This window comes from Mauremys mutica, chromosome 10, assembly GCF_020497125.1.
Source record: "Mauremys mutica isolate MM-2020 ecotype Southern chromosome 10, ASM2049712v1, whole genome shotgun sequence".
Lineage (NCBI taxonomy): Eukaryota > Metazoa > Chordata > Testudines > Geoemydidae > Mauremys > Mauremys mutica.
In genome coordinates this window covers 5,236,938-5,258,618 of record NC_059081.1, presented here as the reverse complement: position 1 = coordinate 5,258,618, position 21,681 = coordinate 5,236,938, and the positions used below count along the sequence as shown (strand labels likewise).

The 21,681-nt window shown below is 46.0% G+C and overlaps 1 protein-coding gene across 6 annotated transcripts in view; it reads right to left on the bottom strand.

Moving 5' to 3' along the window:
• The window catches only part of BIN1 (bridging integrator 1), a 162,900-nt gene extending 144,053 nt beyond the window's left edge, over positions 1-18,847 (bottom strand). For all 6 annotated transcript variants that reach the window (XM_045031812.1, XM_045031814.1, XM_045031815.1 and 3 more), the window contains exon 1: positions 18,663-18,847. In XM_045031812.1, the coding sequence (XP_044887747.1) occupies positions 18,663-18,743 (81 nt within the window). In that variant the 5' untranslated portion in view covers positions 18,744-18,847. The remainder of the gene's footprint in view (positions 1-18,662) is intronic.
• Between the last annotated feature and the right edge of the window lie 2,834 nt (positions 18,848-21,681).

The following is a 21,681-nucleotide window of genomic DNA, read 5'->3' as shown; positions in this document are numbered from 1 at the left end:
ACAATTCAGAATGCGCAATGCGAAACCATTCCACACTAATATATTGCAGGAGTCAGCAACCTCTGGCACGCTGCTTGCCAGGGTAAGCACTCTGGCGGGCCGGGCCAGTTTATCTGCTGCATTGGCAGTTTCGGCCGATCGCAATTCCCATTGGCCATGGTTCGCTGTCCCCGGCCACTGACAGAGGCGGGAAGCGGCACAGGCAAGGAATGTGCTGGCCACGGCTTCCTGCCTCCCCCATTGTCCTCGGACGGCGAACCGCAGCCAGTGGGAGCTGCGATCAGCCGAAACTGCCAATGCAGCAGATAAACTGGCCCGGCCCACCAGGGTGCTTACCCTGGCGAGCCACGTGCCAGAGGTTGCCGACCCCTGATATATTGCAAAATGTGGATTTGCCATTTTTGCAACATGCTAAACAGCTTCATCATTTCTGAGGGGAAAAATCCTTGCCCATGCAACACCAATTCAAATCTTTTAAAACACTGTCATTGGGTAGCTCTGACCCATAATCACCACATGAAGGTGTTGAAATTAACTTAAACCAGTAATAACTGTAGTCATGGCCATGTTGCAGTGTTTCCGGAAATGTGCAAAAAAAAAAAAAAAACACTCATTTTGGGTACCATTGTTTCAGGCTGCCTACAGGCTTACTTCACCGCTTGACAGCTCCATATCATACCTCATCTAAACAGTCATAAGATGAGCTTTCAAATGATATAGGTGGGTAGATTAAACTCCAAAAATACAGCCCTTTTTGGACAATTGCCATAAGCCTATCACCCAAATCCCCCCTAAGAATGCCCACTTTCTGCAATGTCCAGTTTACAATAAACTATTAAAATGGTCAAAAAACCCTAACTAATCCCTTCCTTTTGCTAGCCCAGGACAGCGGTTCTCAACCAGGGATACGTGCAGAGGTCTTCCAATGGGCACATCAATTCATCAAGGCGTTTGCCTAGTTTTACAACAGGCTACAGAAAAAGCCTGAGCAAAGACAGAACAAACTCAAATGTCATACAGACAATGAGTTGTTTATACTGCTCTATATACACTGAAATGCAAGTACAATATTTATATTCCAATTGATTTATTTTATAATTAAAATGACAAAAATGAGAAAGGAAGCATTTTTTCAGTACAGGTGGCTGGGACACTTGTATTTTTATGCATGACTTTGTTAGCAAGCAGTTTTTAAGTGAGATGAAACTTGGGCGGGGGGGGGGGGGGGAACGACACAAGACAGCTCAGACTCCTGAAAGGGGTACAGTAATCTGGAAAGGTTGAGAGCCGCTGGTCTAGAGGATGAAAACACAGACAGCAAATAAACAGAAGGAGTATATACAAGTCATTGTCCATATGAAATTGTAGTTTGTACTGACTTCACTAGTGCTTCTTATGTAGCCGGTTATAAAACTAGGCAGATATCTAGCTGAGTTGATGTATCCCCTGGAAGACTTCTGCGTACCCCGATGGGTAAACGTACCCTGGTTGAGAACATTAGAGGTCATGTTTTCAAGCTTGTCTCTGCAACCATGAGGGTTATTTAAAAAAAAAATTAAGGATGAAAATGGAGATTCTCACATTTACATGACTCAAGAAATCAGGGCTTTAAAAAAAAAAAGACACACCCCAACCATCATGACACTTGCAGTAAAATCAGGGGATTTGGGAACACCACCAGTAGCTATGCTATGGAGAGCTACAGAGCTAGGATTTCTATTGGTGAGATGGGTAAAGAGATGGTCCAAACTATCTGTGACTGTGATATGGAGAAAACACTGAGCTCTGCTCACACCACCGGACACGCATTCAATTCCTGTCAAGCCCCTTATGAAAAATCTTATTCAGTTTAACAGAAACTAGACCATTTGCTTCCTGCTGTAGAAATCTAACGGATGGATTTATCTTAAAAAAAAACAATAAAACGATCTATAAAGTTTTAGGGTAGATGCTATAAGTATTAAGTGTAATTTCTGCAGAACCTTATTGTTTGCAATCCTAACAGATTGATAGGACAACATAATTGATAGGCGCCAGCATAAGAACATGGCAAGATATCCCATATGGGCATTAATGGGAATTACCTATACATGCATCAGGGAAACAGGAGAAGAAACCCCTGAGGCTTTTCCAGTCAGTGCAAATCACCAAGTAATAACCCTACTTTGCCTCTGCTAGAGCTTGAGTTTATTAAAGTTAAAATCCGCCCTTAGGGAAATGTACAATGGGCAGCAGCTGACAGGGTGAGCCAGACTATAGCAACAGCAGCAGAGGCGAGACAGACATTGACCATTAACCTAACCACTGGGTGAAATTGTGTAACTCTTTCCCAGAGCGGTTGAAAGCCAGGCTTCTATAACATTGGAAAGAAAGGGGGACAGAGACCAGGATAAAGAAAATCTAAAGCTCTGGGTTTAGTTTCAGCCTCTTTGCAGCCTTCTTATGTGACCTTGGGGAAGTCACTTTGGTCCCAATCCAAAGTCTATTGAAGTCTTTCCACTGGCTTCAATGTCTCTGGATCAGGCTCCCAGTCTCATCTGGGAAGTGGGAATAATAATCCTCCTTTTCGTCCACCTTTCATCAGTCTTGCCTCACCCTAGACTGTACAGTCCTCAGGGCAGGGACCATCTTACTCTGTACATCCAGCGCCTGTCTCAGTGAGGCCCCAATCTCAGTTGGGCCTCTTGGCATTACTGTAGTATGAACAAGTTTGTTCTGTGACCAATTTGAATTTCATAGGTAGGTTTGTCGAACAAGTTGTGTTCTTGTGTCTGCTCCTTGACTGGATAATACATTTGGCCAAGCATACCTGGATAATGTATTTGACACAGGATGAATTGCAAATTTTACAATGGCTGATGCCTCTCAAAATGTTTCAGCCAACGTTTAGTACTGGACTAATGGTCATGGAAAGTGAATGGAAGAGCGTTATAGTCCTGCCTAATTCAATTTCACACTGGAATGTGAGACTATTCAATGAAAAATGTTTACACGATCTCTGCTCAGCTCTAGTTACTATACTGATAATATAACTACCTTGGAAGGGGTAGTTATTATGCAATTCCACCTAAAAAGCCCATCAACTTGGGGGGGGGGGGGAGAAAATGCTTGACAGAGAACTGCCTAGTTAATGAATCATTCCAAACCAAGTAACTATTTTCTTTAGCCTAAAATGGCAGACATCTTGCAGACAGTCCGGCACTCTAGGTTTTATTTATGACCAGGGCACTATCAAACTAGTAATAGTAACCAAGCTTCTTTAGTCATGGATTTGTCACTCCTAAATAGGACTAGATGTCCCAATTTTATAGGGACAGTCCTGATTTTTGGGTCTTTTTCTTATATAAGCTCTTATTACCCCCACCCACCCACCACCTGTCCAGATTTTTCACACTTGCTGTCTGGTCACCCTACTCCTAAATAATGTTTTACTCTGAAATAGTCAAATATTTAGCACTCGCTTCATCCTGCCCTGCAGCCTATTTTAAGGAACAACTGCCATATAGACTTCTCCTCTTTCTAAAATCAAGAGGCAAAAAAAGTCAGCAATGACTGAGTTTAATAGGTTTCAGAGTAGCAGCCGTGTTAGTCTATATCCGCAAAAAGAACAGGAGTTCTTGTGGCACCTTAAAGACTAACACATTTATTTGAGCATAAGCTTCCATGGGCTACAGCCCACTTCTTCGGATGCATGGAATGGAACATATATTGAGGAGATTATATATGCGTACACACACACACACACACAGGTGGGAGTTGCCCTACCAACTTTAAGAGGCCAATTAAGTAAGGGGGAAAAGGAAAAAACCCACCACACTTTTGAAGTGATAATCAAGATAGCCTAGTACAGACAGTTTGATAAGAAGTGTGAGAATACTTACAAGGGGAGATACAAACATTGAATCTAATGGCTCAGCCATTCCCAGTCCCTATTTATACCTAAGGTGATTGTATCTAGTTTGCATATCAATTCCAGCTCAGCAGTTTCTCCTTGGAGTCTGGTTTTGAAGCTTTTCTGTTGCAAAATTGCCACCCACAGGTCTGTCATTGAATGACCAGACAGGTTAAAGTGTTCTCCTACTGGTTTTTGAGTGTTATGATTCCTGATGTCAGACTTGTGTCCACCAATTCTTTTGCGTAGAGACTATCTGGTTTGGCCAATGTACATGGCAGAGGGGCATTGCTGGCACCTGATGGCATATATCACATTGGTAGATGTACAGGTGAATGAGCCCCTGATGGTGTGGCTGATGTGATTAGGTCCTATGATGATGTCACTTGAATAGATATGTTTCAGAGTAGCAGCCGTGTTAGTCTGTATCCGCAAAAAGAACAGGTGCCACAAGTACTCCTGTTCTTTTTGAATAGGTATGTGGACAGAGTTGGCATTGGACTTTGTTGCAAGGGTAGGTTCCTGGGTTAGTGTTTTTGTTCAGTGATGTGTGGTTGCTGGTGAGTATTTGCTTCAGGTTGGGGGGGTTGTCTGTAAGCAAGAACAGGTCTGTCCCCCAAGATCTGTGAGAGTGAGGGATCATCTTTCAGGATAAGTTGTAGATCTTTGATGATGCGCTGGAGAGGTTTTAGTTGGGGGCTGTAGGTGATGGCTATTGGCGTTCTGTTATTTTCTTTGTTGGGCCTGTTTTGTAGGAGGTGACTTCTGGGTACTCGTCTGGCTCTGTTAATAATTTCTCTCACTTCAGCAGATGGGTATTGTAGTTTTAAAAATGCTTGATAGAGATCTTGTAGGTGCTTGTCTCTGTCTGAGGGATTGGAGCAAATGCGGTTGTATCTTAGAGCTTGGCTGTAGACAATGGATCGTGTGGTGTGTCCTGGATGGACGCTGGAGGCATGTAGGTAAGTATAGCGGTCAGTAGGTTTCCGGTATAGGATGGTATTTATGTGACCATTGCTTATTAGCACAGTAGTGTCCAGGAAACGGACCACTTGTGTGGATTGATCTAGGCTGAGGTTGATAGTGGGATGGAAATTATTGAAATCATGGTGGAATTCCTCAAGGGCTTCTTTTCCATGGGTCCAGATGATGAAGATGCCATCAATGTAACGCAAGTAGAGTAGGGGCGTTAGGGGACGAGAGCTAAGGAAGCGTTCTTCTAAGTCAGCTATAAAAATGTTGGCATACTGTGAGGCCATGCGGGTACCCATAGCAGTGCCGCTGACTTGAAGGTATATATTGTCCTAAAGAAACAGCACTCTGCTGCCATGAGGGACAATTAAAGATTTTAAATTGCAGGGTGCAGCTCTGGAGGAAGAGGTCTCCTGAACATGTTCGCTATATCTCAGTTAATACAGAGTAGAGTTCTCAGGACTTCTGTTTACATTACACAGAAAGTGCCTTCTCACTCTATCAGAGTCTTGTTTTCCAATCCATCAACGATTCCATCTTCAGTGTTCCTGTATGCCTGGTTTCTCTGGCCAGGCTTGGGCCATGTCTGCCGCTGCTATGCATACACTAGTTTCCAAGTGGCAGAAATCCCATGTCAGATCTGTTGTCCCTACTGTCCTAAAAAGGAAGTTTTTCTGCAAAGGCTTCTGCTCATGTCTCAGCTGTTTATTTAAAATGTGATGTGACTTGCAGTGTCAAATGATCTAAACTTGCATGTTAAATGGGTGACTTTTTCCTTCAAAAAGTTTTTTCAAAATAAATACATAAAAGCTACATTTCAGTTTCTCTTAGCTCAGCAGTTGCAGACACCAGATTATTATACTTTCACTTCACTCTCTCTTGTGGAACACTTAGATTATTTAAACAACGAAGAGTCCTTGTGGCACCTTAGAGACTAACATTTATTTGGGCATAAGCTTTTGTTGGCTAAAACCCACTTCATCAGAAGCATGGAGTGAAAACTACAGGAAGCAGTATATATAACACCACATGAAAAGATGGGAGCTGTGTTACCAGATGGGGGGCCGGTGCTAACAAGGCCAAGTCAATTAAGGTGGAAGTTAGTACTGCCCCCACACCCCTCCCCCGTTCGCCTCGTTAACACTGACCCTCCACCTTGGAAAGGCAACTCCCATCTTTTCATGTGCTATAATCTGTATATACTGCTTTCTGTATTTTTCACTCCATGCTTCTGATGAAGTGGGTTTTAGCCCACAAAAGCTTATGCCCAAATAAATTTGTTGTGGCACCTTAGAGACTAAGGACTCCTCACTGTTTTTGCTGATACGGGTTAACACGGCTACCACTCTGAAACTTAGATTGTTTGTTAATTAACTCCAGCGAGACAAATAAACTAGCTCTGGAGCGGAAGGTTAAAAGGCAGGCTGTCCATGCCAAGTGGCCATCAATTTCCTCTACGCTGCTGACATTATCAGACCAAGCTCTTTGTGTGGGCGGTTTCTGAAGCCACCACAGCAGATAATTTAATTCTTGTTCTTGCGTTGCATAAATAGAAAAGGCACATTGTACGAGGGTGGATAATGCAGAGACCGCTGGCCAAATACAGCTCAGAATAATACAACTTTATTTTTAAAAGACAGCTCTCAGAATACATGTCCCAGCGTCACTGAAATAAATAGGGAGGACTGAACGCTAGTATCATCCACTGCATCTCCCTGAAGAAGAGGGTGGCTGCAATCTGTTCTGTTAACGCAAATCAAGTGCAGCCTTCAGGATCCTAGTAAATTGTCAGTGCAACTGACTGGGGCATGATTTGATCACAGGCTCTGTAGGATCTGGCAGCCCACATGGAGCTGTGAAGGTTGCACTGTGTGATGGAACTAGGAGGTGTCCCATAACATGACAAGAATCAGATGCCTGTCAATTAAGCTCTCATCTTCCCTTCAAAGAAACAATTTTTTAGTGTAGAAGCTTCAAGCAGTATTGCCAATCTGAGAAGATCAAAAAGTTATATGATTGACCCCACAAGTCATGAGATTTAAAAAGAACAAACATGCTTTTCATCTGTAATTTGACTTTTTAACTCCCCTCCACTCTCCTGGCAACGTGTGTTTGATAATGTCAGGTGGAAAAGTAAACCTTGAATGCAGGCACACAGAGCTCTTTTTCAGGTCTGGGGAAGGTGCTTCCAGCGTCACAGCAAAATGCAAGGTGGAACAGCTTGTTTGCAATATGTGCTAACTACATATGCTAAGTATCAGAGGGGTAGCCGTGTTAGTCTGGTTCTGTAGAAGCAGCAAAGAGTCCTGTGGCACCTTATAGACTAACAGACGTTTTGCAGCATGAGCTTTCGTGGGTGAATACCCACTTGCATCTGAAGAAGTGGGTATTCACCCACGAAAGCTCATGCTGCAAAACGTCTGTTAGTCTATAAGGTGCCACAGGACTCTTTGCTGCTTCTACATATGCTAAGGGACCATTCAAGGTAGAATGGCCCATTAACACCTCTGCAGTCATAGGACAAAAAAAAAGGGGGGGGGAGGTTAGTGGGTTACAGATTGTTGTAAGAAGCCATAAATCCGGTGTCTCTGTTCAGTCTGATTTTTTAGGGTCTAGCAGAGTTATAAATTTACGCCCCAGGCTTGTCTTTTGAAAGTGTTGTGTGGGTTTCCTTTGAGATGAGGATGGAGAGGTGAGTTCACCCACAGGCGACAGACAGGACGTTTTTGTCTTGCATCATTTTCCTGTGTAAGTTCATTCAAGAGCACAGTGACCGTCTGGTTTCACCCACATTGTTGCTATTGGGGCATTCAGTGCACAGGATGGGATGCACTTGTTGTCATAGGCAGGTGTGGTAGGATCCATGGATCTTGAAAGGGGTGTGTTGGAGGCAGTGATCATTGTAGCAGTGAACAGGAGAGATGTCTGGAGGTTTTGCATCTCTTGTCCTGGCAGAGTCTGGTGTCACTTTGAGTTGGTGGGTCCTGGTCTGTGGGGAGCTTGCTTCTGATGATGAGCTTGGAGAGGTTGGGGGTTGCTTGAAGACCAGAAATGGGAGTTCAGGAACGATTTCTTTTAAGAGGGGGTCCCCAGGGAGTACAGGTTGTAGCTGTAGGGGGGAGGGATAGCTCAGTGGTTTGAGCATTGGCCTGCTAAACCCAGGGTTGTGAGTTCAATCCTTGAGGGAGCCACTTAGGAATCTGGGGCAAAAATTGGTCCTGCTAGTGAAGGCAGGGGGCTGGACTCGATGACCTTTTGAGGTCCCTTCCAGTTCTAGGAGATTGGCATATCTCCAATTATTACCTTTTATTATTACCTTTGTTTGATGATACCCCAGATGGGTTCCAGTGTGGGGTGGTAGGTTACAAGAGAAGTTTATTTCTGTATTGAAGCAGGTTCTCACTTGAATTATGGCTTATTACAACAATCTGTAACCCACTATCCCCCTCCATTTTTGTCCTAGGATGTGTTAACAGGCCACTCTACCTTGAATGATCCCTTACAATATGTGCCAACTACTTACGCTAAACTATCTGTTCCACCTTGTATTTAGCTGTGACACCAGGAGTACGTTTTCCAGACCCGAAGAAGAGCTCTGGGTGGCTCAATAGCGTGTCTCTCTCACCAACAGAAGTTGTAAGATCTTTTATCAGACCCTCACCTACCTTGTTTCTCTAATATCCTAGGACCGACATGGCTACGACTTCACTGGCTACAACCATTAATGCACGCACCCCTCTCCCTGGCTGCTGAGATGGAGAGTCAGTGTACGCTGAAGGTACACAAGCCTATTTAGGAGAATTGGAAGGGAGCGGTCACAAAATGGTTAAGACTTAGGAGTAGCTCAGATAAAACAAAGCAGCGAGAGAGACTCATTTCAATCTCATTGTAATGCTTCCGTGAACCGCATCTCATTTTTATGATGGACGTCCCCTCAAAAGTATCCCTTCAAAAATGGAAAGATGGGGTGGAAGGAAGGCAGCTATGCTGGTAGGGAAAAGGGGGCACACTTCTGTTAAGTTCTTGCACACACAAGTGCTCAGTGGAGAGCTCCATAGTGTGATAAAGATAAAATATGATAGAAAAACCTAATTCATACTTATTTTAAAATATACCATACAAAGCCTATAAAATGGAGCTGAAAAATGAGCAATGAACATCCTGGAAACATGAGGCACTCTCAAAGTAGCAAATTTTCCAGTTATTTTTCAATAATGATTTATACAAGCTGCAAAGACCTTCACATGCAAGAATACCTTTGCAACAACTTCCAGAGTCTTATATTATATTTATAAATCCCTAAATATATTTTAAAAATCCATTCAGTCACATTCAAAAGCATCTCAAAAGTCATTTTAAATTTTTCTTCTCTGAATAATTTTGATCACTACATAAATATATACATTGTTCAGTAATTACAATAATTTAGTTTTTTTTAAATCTTCATAATTGTCCAAATAGCTAAAAATAATTATTTTAATTATTCTTCCTTCCTGCAGCCTCTCCTCTTCCCTGAACTCAGCAGCACCCCACCCCCCAGTCCCCACTTCCCAGCCTCACCTCTGCTCTTCCTAAGGCTCTTTGCATACCCCCAGACCAGGGAGGCTACAGCAGGATCCCATCTCCCCCTTTCCCAGCCTGGAGTGTCAGCTCCTGGAGCTCTTCATCCCCTCCTCCCCCCACCTCTTCCCAAGCCAGGTGCTGCAGTGGGTAGGGGAAAGGAGCAGATGCATGCACCGTCCTATCTGTATTTCTCACATGGGGTTGAAGGTGAGAGTGGAGCCAGGCCGAGGGGAAGAGACTCAGCCGGCTTTCCGCAGGGGGCTGGAGCTTCTCACCAGATGGGCTCCAAACATCTTCCAAAGCCCTGTCCCTTGTGATAAAAAATAATAATAATAATAATGGCAAAGTTGGCGACACTGTTCGAGGCACCATACAGCTCTGCACAGAGCAACCACAGGCTCTTCTTGTTGAAGCTTTCAGGGGAAGAAGAGGAGGGTGGTGGGAAGGAAAGGAGGACAGCGTCTACACTACAGAGTTAGGCAGCCTTGCATCAACCTATGTTGACCTAACTCTGAAAGTGTTTACACTACAATTTCGCTCCCACCAACGGAACTCACCCACACCCACTTAACTCCACCTCCACGAGAGGCGTAGAGTCAATCTCAACGTAGCTAGGTCGACACAGCATCAATGTAGACACTGCGCTGCTTACATCAACTGTGGCGGGCTTTCAGAAGCCGTCCCACTATGCACCACATTGACAGTTCAGTCGGTGCACGCGCTCCTGGTGAGGACCCAGACCCCCGACACAAGGAACAAAGTGTAGACACGGACAAGCGATGGAATTACTGTGGCAGCTGCATGCCTACTTAAGTTAGGTCGATTTAATTTTGTAGTGCAGCCATGCCCGTAGGATCCAATCTGACAAGGTGCTGAGCACCTCAGATTGTAAATGCTTCAGGGCAGTGACTTGTCTCATTTGTTGGTAAAGTGCCAGGCAAGTTTATGATGCTGTAACAATAATTAATAATTAAATGATGTGGTTTTGCTCTAGGGCAATGATTAGCAGCAAAGAAAGGCTGAAGGGATGAAAGCTCTTTAATTAACCTCTCAGCTAGATTTCAGAGTGGTAGCCGTGTTAGTCTGTATCAGACAAAACAAGGAGTCCTTGTGGCACCTTAGAGACAAACAAATTTATTTGGGCATAAGCTTTTGTGGGCTAAAACCCACTTCATCAGATGCATGGAGTGAAAAATACTGGAAGCAGGATATATATTACAACACATGAAAAGATGGGAGTTGCCTTACCAAGTGGGGGGTCAGTGCTAACCAGGCCAATTCAATTAAGGTGGAAGTGAGCTATTCTCAACATGAACCAGGACTTCTCCTTGTTTCTCCCAGCTAGAGTGCAACTTCCAGGGGGCTACTGTAAATCTCCCTTGAAGTCTTATCAATACTCCCCTTACAACTACCTCAGTAAACAGTGCAAACCCCTGACCTCCCAAGAATAATTTGAGAGAGAGCTTGCTGCAATAATCAAATTAAATCACAGGTGAAGAGAGGGAGCGAGTCTCAGAAAGCATTCCAGAGCCTTATGTTTCCTAAATGAATTAACTACAGTGTGGTCAGTTTGCAGCTGTCCTTAATTAGGGCTCTTAGAGTCAGGTTGTCACTTCCAGGATTAGCTCTAGAAAAGGCAGGTGGAGAAGAGAGACCACCCCCCACAAAGCAAACCTTGTAAAAGCTGCTGGAGAGTTCTCCAGAAAAAGACAGTTCCTGACAGAATCAGCACGTGTACAGTATTTCTATCCCCCGCTGCGTTGCCACTTCTGCACTCCTCCTGCCTGACATTACACAGAGCGTTTGACACTTCGCCGAGGAATGAGGTCAAACAATAGCACTAGATCAAGGCTTTGAAAGGCCATGAGGAACCTGAGGTGCAGCAAAAATGAATTCCGCCATCTTGAATGGATCAGGCAGGCGTCATTTTTCCAGACATTTACTCCCCGCAACAGAAGGGCCAAGGCAACACACAGCACTAGCCCCTTTTCTACTTTTTCAATACAAGTTAAAGAGACCTCCAAAGACATCCTCAGAGCTAGGACCTGGCCATCCCGAGGCTGCCTCCCAGACAGCTGCAGTCCACTGCTGGAGGAGACCAGGTTAAGACACTGGGGACCACGGGGCAAAATCCTTGGGCCAACTAAAGTCAGCGGCAAAACTCCCATTGACTTCGATAGGGCCAGAATTTCACTCAGAGGGTTCTTAGCTCTTGGACCCCACCTCTGGGCTTCTTCACATAAGGGTCAAGACTGAGACCAGGTCTGAGCAACATGCACGGCCTGCCTTTTTGCTAAACCCTTCCTACCCACTGACATCCTTCTCATGGCTCCTGTTCAGTGGAGGGCTAAAGAAAGAGTGAGAAAAAGAAAGGAACAGAGTCGGAGCAGTGAAGAGACAGCTCCCTTCTGAACTGTGTTGTACTAACACCATTCTTGTGGCAGACAATTTATTGAGAGGCAGAGCAGGAACAGTTTTCTTTTATCCTTTCCTTTCCAGCCACCTTCCACCCCAGGGTCCTTTGTTATTTCTCACCATTAACTATTTGCCTAGGATTGTAAATTCTTTAAAGCAGTGCTTGTCTTACTGATATAAAGTGTTATGCTCACCAATAATAAACTGATAACACTTTGCACTGATAGAACATTCTCTTCTGAGGCCATCAAAGCCCCACCAAAGACGGCTATGTGTCATCATCCCCAGAGTACACATGGGGAAAGAGAGTTGAAGTAAAATGCCCAGGGTAACCCAGCAAGTCAGTGGCAGAGTTGGAAAAAGTTAGAACCTGGGAGTCCTGACTCCCAGACCTGTGATCTAAAACCACACTAGGGAGGCCACCCATAATGTAAGCTATCACTGAAACAAAGCTTGATCTAGAAGGAACTAGGTTGCTTAGATTAGGAATAAAGCTTGATCTAGAAGGAACTAGGTTGCTTAGATTAGGAATAAAGATAGGGAAGTGAAGATGGATTTGTTTGTCAGCATTCACATTAACTAGAATGATTACACCCCACTGACGTCATAACAGTAGAAGACTGTACCTCTGGAAGGCTGAACTAGCTGCAGAGGTCTTTTAATGTAATATTTACTAGGCAAAGAGACCACTCTTATCTAAGTACCAACAGAACAAAACAATAAAAACATGATAAACACACACCGCAACACACACACACCCCAAGCCTGGAGCAATAGGAATAAACTAGTCTATTATTTCTGCCTAACATTATTCTTGCAGAAATCCTTTGCCCAAAACCTGATCCTTTTCTATTCCTTGCATCTACCACACATTTCTCTCCTCACCATGTTGGCTTGCCTCCAGACACCTTAAATCCTGAGCTGCTCTGGACACAGCTAGTATCATTCCACTCCTGCTCTCTAGCCAGACAATCGGAGATGCTAGTAATAACTGAACAGGTTTGTCTCTGTGACATGCCCAGTTACGGCCAGTTGAGCAACAAGAAGTCAGTGATCAGTTTGCGGCATTAATCGACCCTCCACCTGGAATTTTATGGAGGACTTTCTAGGACACCAAGATTCATTCCAATCAGACAAATTCATTTTTATTTACATGTTGAATGAAAATGTGTGCTCATGCAGATAGACTGAAAGGCCTAGAAACAGCGAATCCCTGGAACAGAGCTAGGATGACTTAGTTGTGTGGGTAAAACTGGTATCAGTAAAGCACTGGGAAAAGTGTCCATGTGGAATAGGGAAGAGAGATATTTACAATCGAGATGAGAAACTAGATTATTATAGGTTAAAAACAAAAGAAAAGCATAGATTGTGGAGCACTTATTACATGCCATAAAAGGAACATAAGAACATAAGAATGGCCGTACTGGGTCAGACCAAAGGTCCATCCAGACGAGTATCCTGTCTACTGACAGTGGCCAATGCCAGGTGCCCCAGAGGGAGTGAACCTAACAGGTAAATGATCAAGTGATCTCTCTCCTGCCATCCATCACCACCCTCAGAGAAACAGAGGCTAGGGACACCATTCCTTACCCATCCTGGCTAATAGCCATTAATGGACTTAACCTCCATGAATTTATCCAGTTCTCTTTTAAACGCTGTTATAGTCCTAGCCTTCACAACCTCCTCAGGCAAGGAGTTCCACAGGTTGACTGTGCGCTGTGTGAAGAAGAAGAATTTCCTTTTATTTGTTTTAAACCTGCTACCCATTCATTTCATTTGGTGGCCACTATTTCTTATATTATGGGAACAAGTAAATAACTTTTCCTTATTCACTTTCTCCACACCACTCATGATTTTATATATCTCTATCATATCCCCCCCTTAGTCTCCTCTTTTCCAAGCTGAAAGGGCAGACAAACATCAACACGGCCTATGATGACCTCCGACGTGAACATCTGTAATATTTTTGTGGTACCAACCTTTTTTCTCCTATTTACAGTGAGCTTAGAACCAAAATATTTAAAGTCTTAGAAGCTGAAGATCCACCAGTTATCTACAAGATAGACAACTGCAATGAACCTGTCCCACCAACATGCCTCATTCCGGACTAAGAAGAACCAGCTAAATGATTGAGGGTGTTTACCCAGCAGCTGGTGGGGGGGGTGTGATTCCCAGTTCAGGTAGAGATCATTAGATAATATTAGCTCTGCTCAAGCTAGCACACTAAAAATAGCAGCAATTTAAGCTAGTCACCCAAATAAAATCCCACCTGTGAGTATGTATTCATGAGGCCAGCATGAGCCATTGCATCCATATCACTATTTTTAGCGCACTAGTTCAAGAAAGTGCTAGCACATCTATATCTACTGGAGGTGGGAATCACTCTTCCAGCTGTTGTGTAGACATACCGCAAGAGGTGATTTCTTGCCTAAGTCCCATTAATCACCAGCTTCTCGGTTAAGACTGCCAAAAAGGGTGTGAGTAAGTACTATTTATGATGGTTGTTTTTGCCAGGTGGACACCTGTCCATTAGTAACCAGTCTGAGACACCAAAATCATTCTTTACATAGATCACTGAATAACCACCAGATGGTAACAATGTTTAGTCACTGCTACTCTAGGCTGAACATGAATATACAAAATTTTGTATCCAATTACCCAACCACATAGTCAACCACTTTGCCACATATTTCTGCCTGACACAAGAAAGTATCTTCTGGAAATAAACTGAGAGCTTTGGTGAAAAGAAGACACAAACACCATATCTGAAGGAACATCGTTTCATAACAGATCTCAGAAGCGGAAAGAGGATGTGTCCAGTATTCCATTGTGAATTTGGTACTGAATAAGACATCATTCTTCATTCAATACAAGGCTCAAATTCATCACCTGGGAAATGGCTGAGATCATAAACTCTCAGCACTCAAGCTGGAAATCAATGTAGGAGGAAGGATTCTCATTCTAAATATAAAACCTAAAAAGGATACATAACAGGGACACTGTACGTGTGTTTAAGCACTAAAATACACCCACCTTAAATGCACAAGTGCCTGCTTTTTCCTTTTTGGGCTGTGGGGGAGGGTGTTCAGCCCCCACTCAGCCCCAGGCTCCATCCCCACTCCATCCATTCCCACAAGCTTCCATGCCCACCTCTCTGCCTCCTCCCCCAGTGCGCCCCATCCCTGCTCCACCCCCTTCCTCCCAGCACCTTCTGCATGCCATGGAACAGCTGATCACAGCAGCCAGGAGGGATGGGGAGGTGTTGATCAGCTGGGGCACCCACGGAGTTGGCGCCTATGCTTAAAAGCAAATGAAAATTCCCTGGAGCATCTGTCACAGTTCAAGGCAACTGCACCGGTATTCCCCCTTTCTGGCCCAGCAAGGGCACCCACTTGTAGGCTTCTAGCTCCCCAGCTATGACCTCTCTTGGGGGGAGACTCGCGTCTCTCTCCCTTCAGACCAGTTTTTCCATGCTGCACAGTTCCCAGCCTACATTGTGATATCCCCAGCAACCCAGACAGCCCAAAAAGCCAGCAGCTGCACACTGCTTTCTCACCAGAGGCTATAAACAGCACAACTGCCCACAGTGGTAAGTTACCCACACAGCCCCTTCCAAGCAAGCACATTTACTATTAAGGTGAAAGCATTACAGAGAAAACAGATTAGAAACAATAAAAGAACCTACATGGCTGCTAATAAGCTTACCGGAGATCACCCTGAGCTCCAACAAGGGCTCTGGTAAGTGATCATTCCTTCAAACCCCTCCTAGGGTTCTTTCCTGTGATGACAGTTTTATATCAGCTTTAGCTCAGAATACACACAGTGACAGATAGTTCTTTCCTTTATAAAGCTTGGGCTTTGATCTTGGCCTCAAGTAGCAGGTGAACAGCAGACAATGGTTCTCTTCTCAGGGCATAGCTTCAAAAGGCTGGGTCTTTGCATAACCAGAGGAGGGATTTTGCATTCACCTCCTCTCCAGGAAACCAACTTAACTTTGTCCCAAAAGTTCATTCTTGCCTAGCAAATAGACCTCTGAAGCTCTTAACACCTCTCAGGGTTCACATTGGTCACATCTCCCCCTTAGCAAAGTTACATATGGGCCCACAATAATGTATATATTTCACATTTAATACAGTGGGCTCCAAAGCTATTTCAACTTTATTCAATATGTTTTTTAAAGGAAATTGCTGTATCTTTCAGAGCATCCTTTTGGGATAACCTTTTCATACCTTTTTTTAAAATAGGTTTGAGTGCTGAGCACCCAGCTTATCTTCAAACACTTTTGCTTAATGCAACTATTAATGTCTGTCTTTAAATATACACAACTCTTCTCTCAGACCACAGAGGGGCATTACATTCTTCCCACCAAGCAATGATTTAAATGCATATGTTATTTAAAGGAAATAAAGTCTGGCAAATGCCAGGGTGATGGCATAACGCTCACTGCATTTGTCTCCCTATATTACCACGTCGTATGGAATTGAGCATAATCCTGTAACTATTGCAGTACGCCTACCTCTCACTTTGCTAGTATCTAAAATTAGTGGAATAACTCTCCTCTATGCAAGCCATTCCCGAGGAGAAGAGGGTGAGGTCTCCCCCATGTAGGGTGACCAGATGTCCCGATTTTATAGGGAGAGTCCCAATTTTTGGGTCTTTTTCTTATATAGGCTCCTATTACCCCCCACCCCCTGTCCCGATTTTTCACATTTGCTGTCTGGTCACCCTACCCCCATGCCACATGAATCACACTCTCCACTGAATCAGTTCCTAGAGGCCAAGCAGAGGATGAACCAAGCCCTGCAATTCTTTTTGAGTTGTTTACAACCCAAGAGATGTCGCTGTCCTAGTTCCCTGGTTTAGTGTGTAGGAGCAGGCGTTTTCTTTGCTGCCCCCTATGCTGTTCCTGTTCGGTTGCTTTTTAAAGCAGTCAGACAAAATTATGGGCCCAATTCCAGCTTCATTAAATAAGTGCAATTCGGTGAGAGCTGTCAGGGAGGGCAGGCGGAGGCGGGGGGCCTCTGACCTCCATTCACCATTCTGATCTGGTAGTATTTTACATTCCCTTTGTTTTGTGTACCCAGCCCTTCCATCTAGAAGGAATCGTCGCTAAAGGTAACTCCTGGAGGATAGGAACAGTCATGGCAGAAGCATTCTCCCAAAGACACACCGCTCCTTACTGAGTCAATGTCATCTCTCAGACAGCAATCCCTGAAAACCAAGATGAGCATGCTTGAGATAAAAAACAGCTGATCAGTGTCCCTGCATAAAATGTCCGATAATCCCTGCACAGACGAGGCATCTGGCGTCCAGAGCAGGATCCCAGAGAGATGAACATGAAAACTATCCACTGCATAGTCCCCTAAGCTTTCCCCGACATGAGGAAAAAGAGACCCTGATTCATCCCCCTGCAGCAACAGCTGGATGTTAGCGGAGGAAGGCATACATAGCCTAGTGACAGACTCCGGAATCTGAGAATCAAAGGGGAAAGCACTAGGAAATGATGTGCTAGGTTTTAGAAGAGAAGATGAGACAGGGAGGAAGGTGCTGTTGAACGCCTTTACTCCCATGCTTAGCACCCTCCAGCTAGCGAAGCACAAAGAGTTGCTCAGATTGCCATCCACGGCTTTCTAAAAATCAGGAGGGATTTCTGGTCAATCTACAGCCAGCAATGAGTTTCAAAGGGAACAGGCCTGATCCTCCCCCCCCCCCCACACACACACACACACCCCTGCTGATCCCCACTAGAGCACAAAAGCGGGTTGGAAACCTTGCTGCAAAATGTCACGTTCTTGCCTAGCAAACGCTTGAGACAGCTGCAGTGACCCCACCTGCAGCAGCCCCCTGAAAACCTGTTTAAAAATTTTGATTTCCTCCACCGGGCATCTCCTCCAGTGATAAACCCGGGGGCTAACCTGGGTGCATAACAGCATCGGGGACAGGCAGCCCAGAGGAGAGCTGCTCTCTGACAGATTTGGATGGCTAGCATCTCAGGGGGAGGTTCTCACGCTACCGGGCCTATGTTACAAGCCTGGCCCTGTAACATTTCCCATGCCAGGATCCATGGGGCTGCTCGGAGAATAGCCTTTGAAAGGTTGCGTATAACCCAAGCGCTTGGATTTATGGGCAAGGCAGGTGGGGAGCGCTTTGCAGCCTCCCTGGATTTAATCCATCCCCCCCCACCCCATGTCACAAGCTCATGTCACTCCCTCCCTGTCGGCGGAGTCTCACGCTGGGACCTGCCTGTGTAATACAGCCCCATCCACTGGGGAACCCCCTGGGGACAGCCCCCTGGGGTGCCATGCCGGGGAATCCCCCTCCAGGCAGGGCAGGGGAGCAAGGGCAGAAGAGCTGGGGGGGAGGAACCATCTGCAGCCAGGCAGGCGGGGACGCGGAAGGCTGCCCGGGGAGGGGTAAACGCACAGGTCGGATCTGCCTGGGAAAGCAAAGCACGTCCAGCCTGCGCTGGGGCTTGAGCGCGGTTCCCCGGCCTCGGCTGTTTGTGACACCCCCACATACACAACACAATACAACACACACACTCCCCACCCCTCTTCCACCGGCCGTCAATCAACGCCCCCTCTCTCAGCGCCCCTCTGAGCCACAGCAGCTGCGGCACCAAGTGGCTAGTCCGGGCTGGCTAGCACTAGCCACCGCCCCCCCCAGGCTGGGCTGTCAGTGAAGTGGGGAGGAAAACTCGGGTGGGGGGGAGGAGACTGCAGCGCCCCCAGCCCCCTCTCCTTGCACCGACACGTCCCCAGTGAAACCAGCTCCCCCAGCGCTCCAGCTCCGGCTCCCCCAGCTCCGCGGCTCCGTTTACCTTCTCCTGGGCGCGGGTGAGTTTCTTCTGCATGTTGCTGGCTATTTTCCCCGCCGTGACTCCCTTGCCCATCTCAGCCATCTTGCCTGCCTGGTCACCCGCGCGGCTGCACTAATCAGCGCCGGAGGAAAGCGGGGGAAACCCGGAGCGAAACAATGGCCATCGCCTTCTCCCGGAGCCCGGCGCCAGGCTCCAGCCTTTTAAAGACACAGCGCACCGGAGCCGAGGCCGCTCCTTAAAGGGACCGCTCGCTCTGCGGCTGACAGCTTCCTCCTCGGACGCAGCACCCAGCCCGGGCTGCAGGCTGGCAGGCCCCTGCCGTGAGAAATCTCTGCTCAGACCTGTCAGCCCTCTCACGCCTCTAACTTTCCAAGCCATTGCTCCCCACCCCGCATCCTCAGATCAGCCCTGCTCCCACTCTCTGAGCATCTTTGTGCCATTTGGTTTAAGTCCTCATTGAAATGTATTTAGGCAAAGCGCAACAAACCCAAAAGCCGTTCACAACTTCAGGGGGATGGACCGTGCCGAGTCTCCTGCTTCTAAAGCACTGCTCACTACCACCTCAGCCAAAAGGTAACCTCCGCTAGGCCCAGTTTGGCAAAGGTATTCAGGTGCCTACCTCCTTTGGGACACTCTGGGCCTTAGTCTGTAGCAGTGCGGGGCCTCTGACACATATTTGAATGGTTCCGATCCTCTCCAATAGATCAACTCAAAAAAGTCATGTTAGAATTGGGAAAGATACAGAAAAGGGGAACAAAAATGATTGGGGGGGGTGGAACGGCTTCCATATGAGGAGAGATTAAAAAGAATGGGACTGTTCAGCTTGGGAAAGAGATAACTACGAGGGGATATGATAGCCATCTATAAAATCACGACTGGTGTGGAGAACATGAATAAGGAAGTGTTATTTATGCCTTCTCATAACCTAAGAACCAGGGGTCATCCAATGAAATTAACAGGCAGTAGGTTTAAAACAAACTTAAGGAAGTACTTAACACAAAGTGCAGTCAACCTGTGGAACTCATCACCAGCGGATGTTGTGAAGGCCAGAACTATAACTGGGTTCAAAAAAGAATTAGATAAGTTACTGAAGGATAGGACCATCAATGGTTATTAGCCAAGATGGTCAGGGATGCAAGTCCATGCTCCAGGGGTCCCAAAGCCTCTGACTGCTGGAAGCTGGAACTGGACAAGAGAGGATGGATCACTTGATGATGACCTGTTCTGTTCATTCCTTCTGATGCCCCTGACATTGGCCACTGTCAGAAGGCAGGATACTTCCTAGATGGGGGGAGGGATAGCTCAGTGGTTTGAGCATTGGCCTGCTAAACCCAGGGTTGTGAGCTCAATCCTTGAGGGGGCCACTTAGGGATCTGGGGCAAAAATTGGTCCCGCTAGTGAAGGCAGGGGGCTGGACTCGATGACCTTTCAAGGTCCCTTCCAGTTCTAGGAGATTGGTATATCTCCAATTATTACCATTGGTCTGACTCAGTCTGGCTGTTCTTATGTTCTAGGGCAACAGTGACACCTGCACATAATAAAGGTAATAATTGGAGATATACCAATCTCCTAGAACTGGAAGGGACCTTGAAAGGTCATTGAGTCCAGCCCCCTGCCTTCACTAGCAGGACCAATTTTTGCCTGAGATCCCTAAGTGGCCCCCTCAAGGATTGAACTCACAACCCTGGGTTTAGCAGGCCAATGCTCAAACCACTGAGCTATCCCTTCCCCCCATCTGCCATTTCATCTCAATACTATTATTATGATTATTAATATTGCTGCTTATTTATTTTACTACTGTGCTGCTGTGGGGCAGGACCCCACTGTGTACAAACCCAGAACAAAAAGACAGTCCTTGCCCCCAAAAGCTTACAATCTAGGTGTAAGACGAGAGACAGCGGGTGGATACAAACAGATGGAGGGTTGGTCAGCATGATGAGCAGCCGTCTCAGCACACCAACTGCCCAACCATTGTTACATTTAGCACCCATAAGAATGCTAGATACATAGCAGAAAACATAGAGAAGACAGGTAGGGGCCTGTTCCAAAAAGGTTACAGTCTAATTGATGGACAGGACCGACAAGAGACCCAGCGCAAGGAAAGGGAGAGGCGAGGAAGGATATGGATTACAGAAATAGGCTAATGTGTTTAGAAACACATACATACACCTTGGTAGTTCAGACACTGCATGTGAACGATTAGTTGGCTGTGTTTTTAACTGAGGAGCAGGCACACTCATTAGACAGAGCTGCAGTCTCAGGGCTTGTCTATGTAACGCCGACAGACCTCGGCTTGTTGGCGGGCAGGATTGAACCTGGGACCTCTGGAGCTAAATGCGTGAGCCTCTACTGCATGAGGTAAAAACCATGCGGCTCTTAGCTAAGGCTGTAGAGCAGACTTATTCATCTCTCTCTAAGTGGTCTCAGTGCCACTAGATAGGACAGAACCCCATACCCAGGAGGTGTGTGGGATACATCCACACTTACTGCTGTAGTGCTTAGTGTAGACACTACGTATGCCGACAGGAGAGGTTCTCCTGTTGGCGTAGGTACTCCACCTCCCCAAGAGGCATTGGCTATGTCGGCAAGAGAAGCCATCCCATCAACATGGCGCTGTCTACACCAGGGGTTAGGTCGGGTAACTACATCGCTCACGGAAGGGGAAGTCTGAACCTGATACAAAGTGCAACAGGGAGTCAGTGAAGTGGCGTGTGATGTGGGCAAAGCAAAGGATGTGAAGGCAGGCTGGAGTGAGAAGAGGTTAATACCTGAGGCAGTGGAAGACCAGATCACTGGCAAGGGATGGAGCAATTGGGAGGGAGCACTCTGGAGAGGTAAAGGAAGAAGGCAGGGTTTGGTCACCGCCTGGATGTAGGGGGAGAATCATAGAATCTCAGGGTTGGAAGGGACCTCAGGAGGTATCTAGTCCAACCCCCTGCTCAAAGCAGGACCAATCCCCAACTAAATCATCCCAGCCAGGGCTGTGTTAAGCCGGGCCTTAAACACCTCTAAGGAAGGA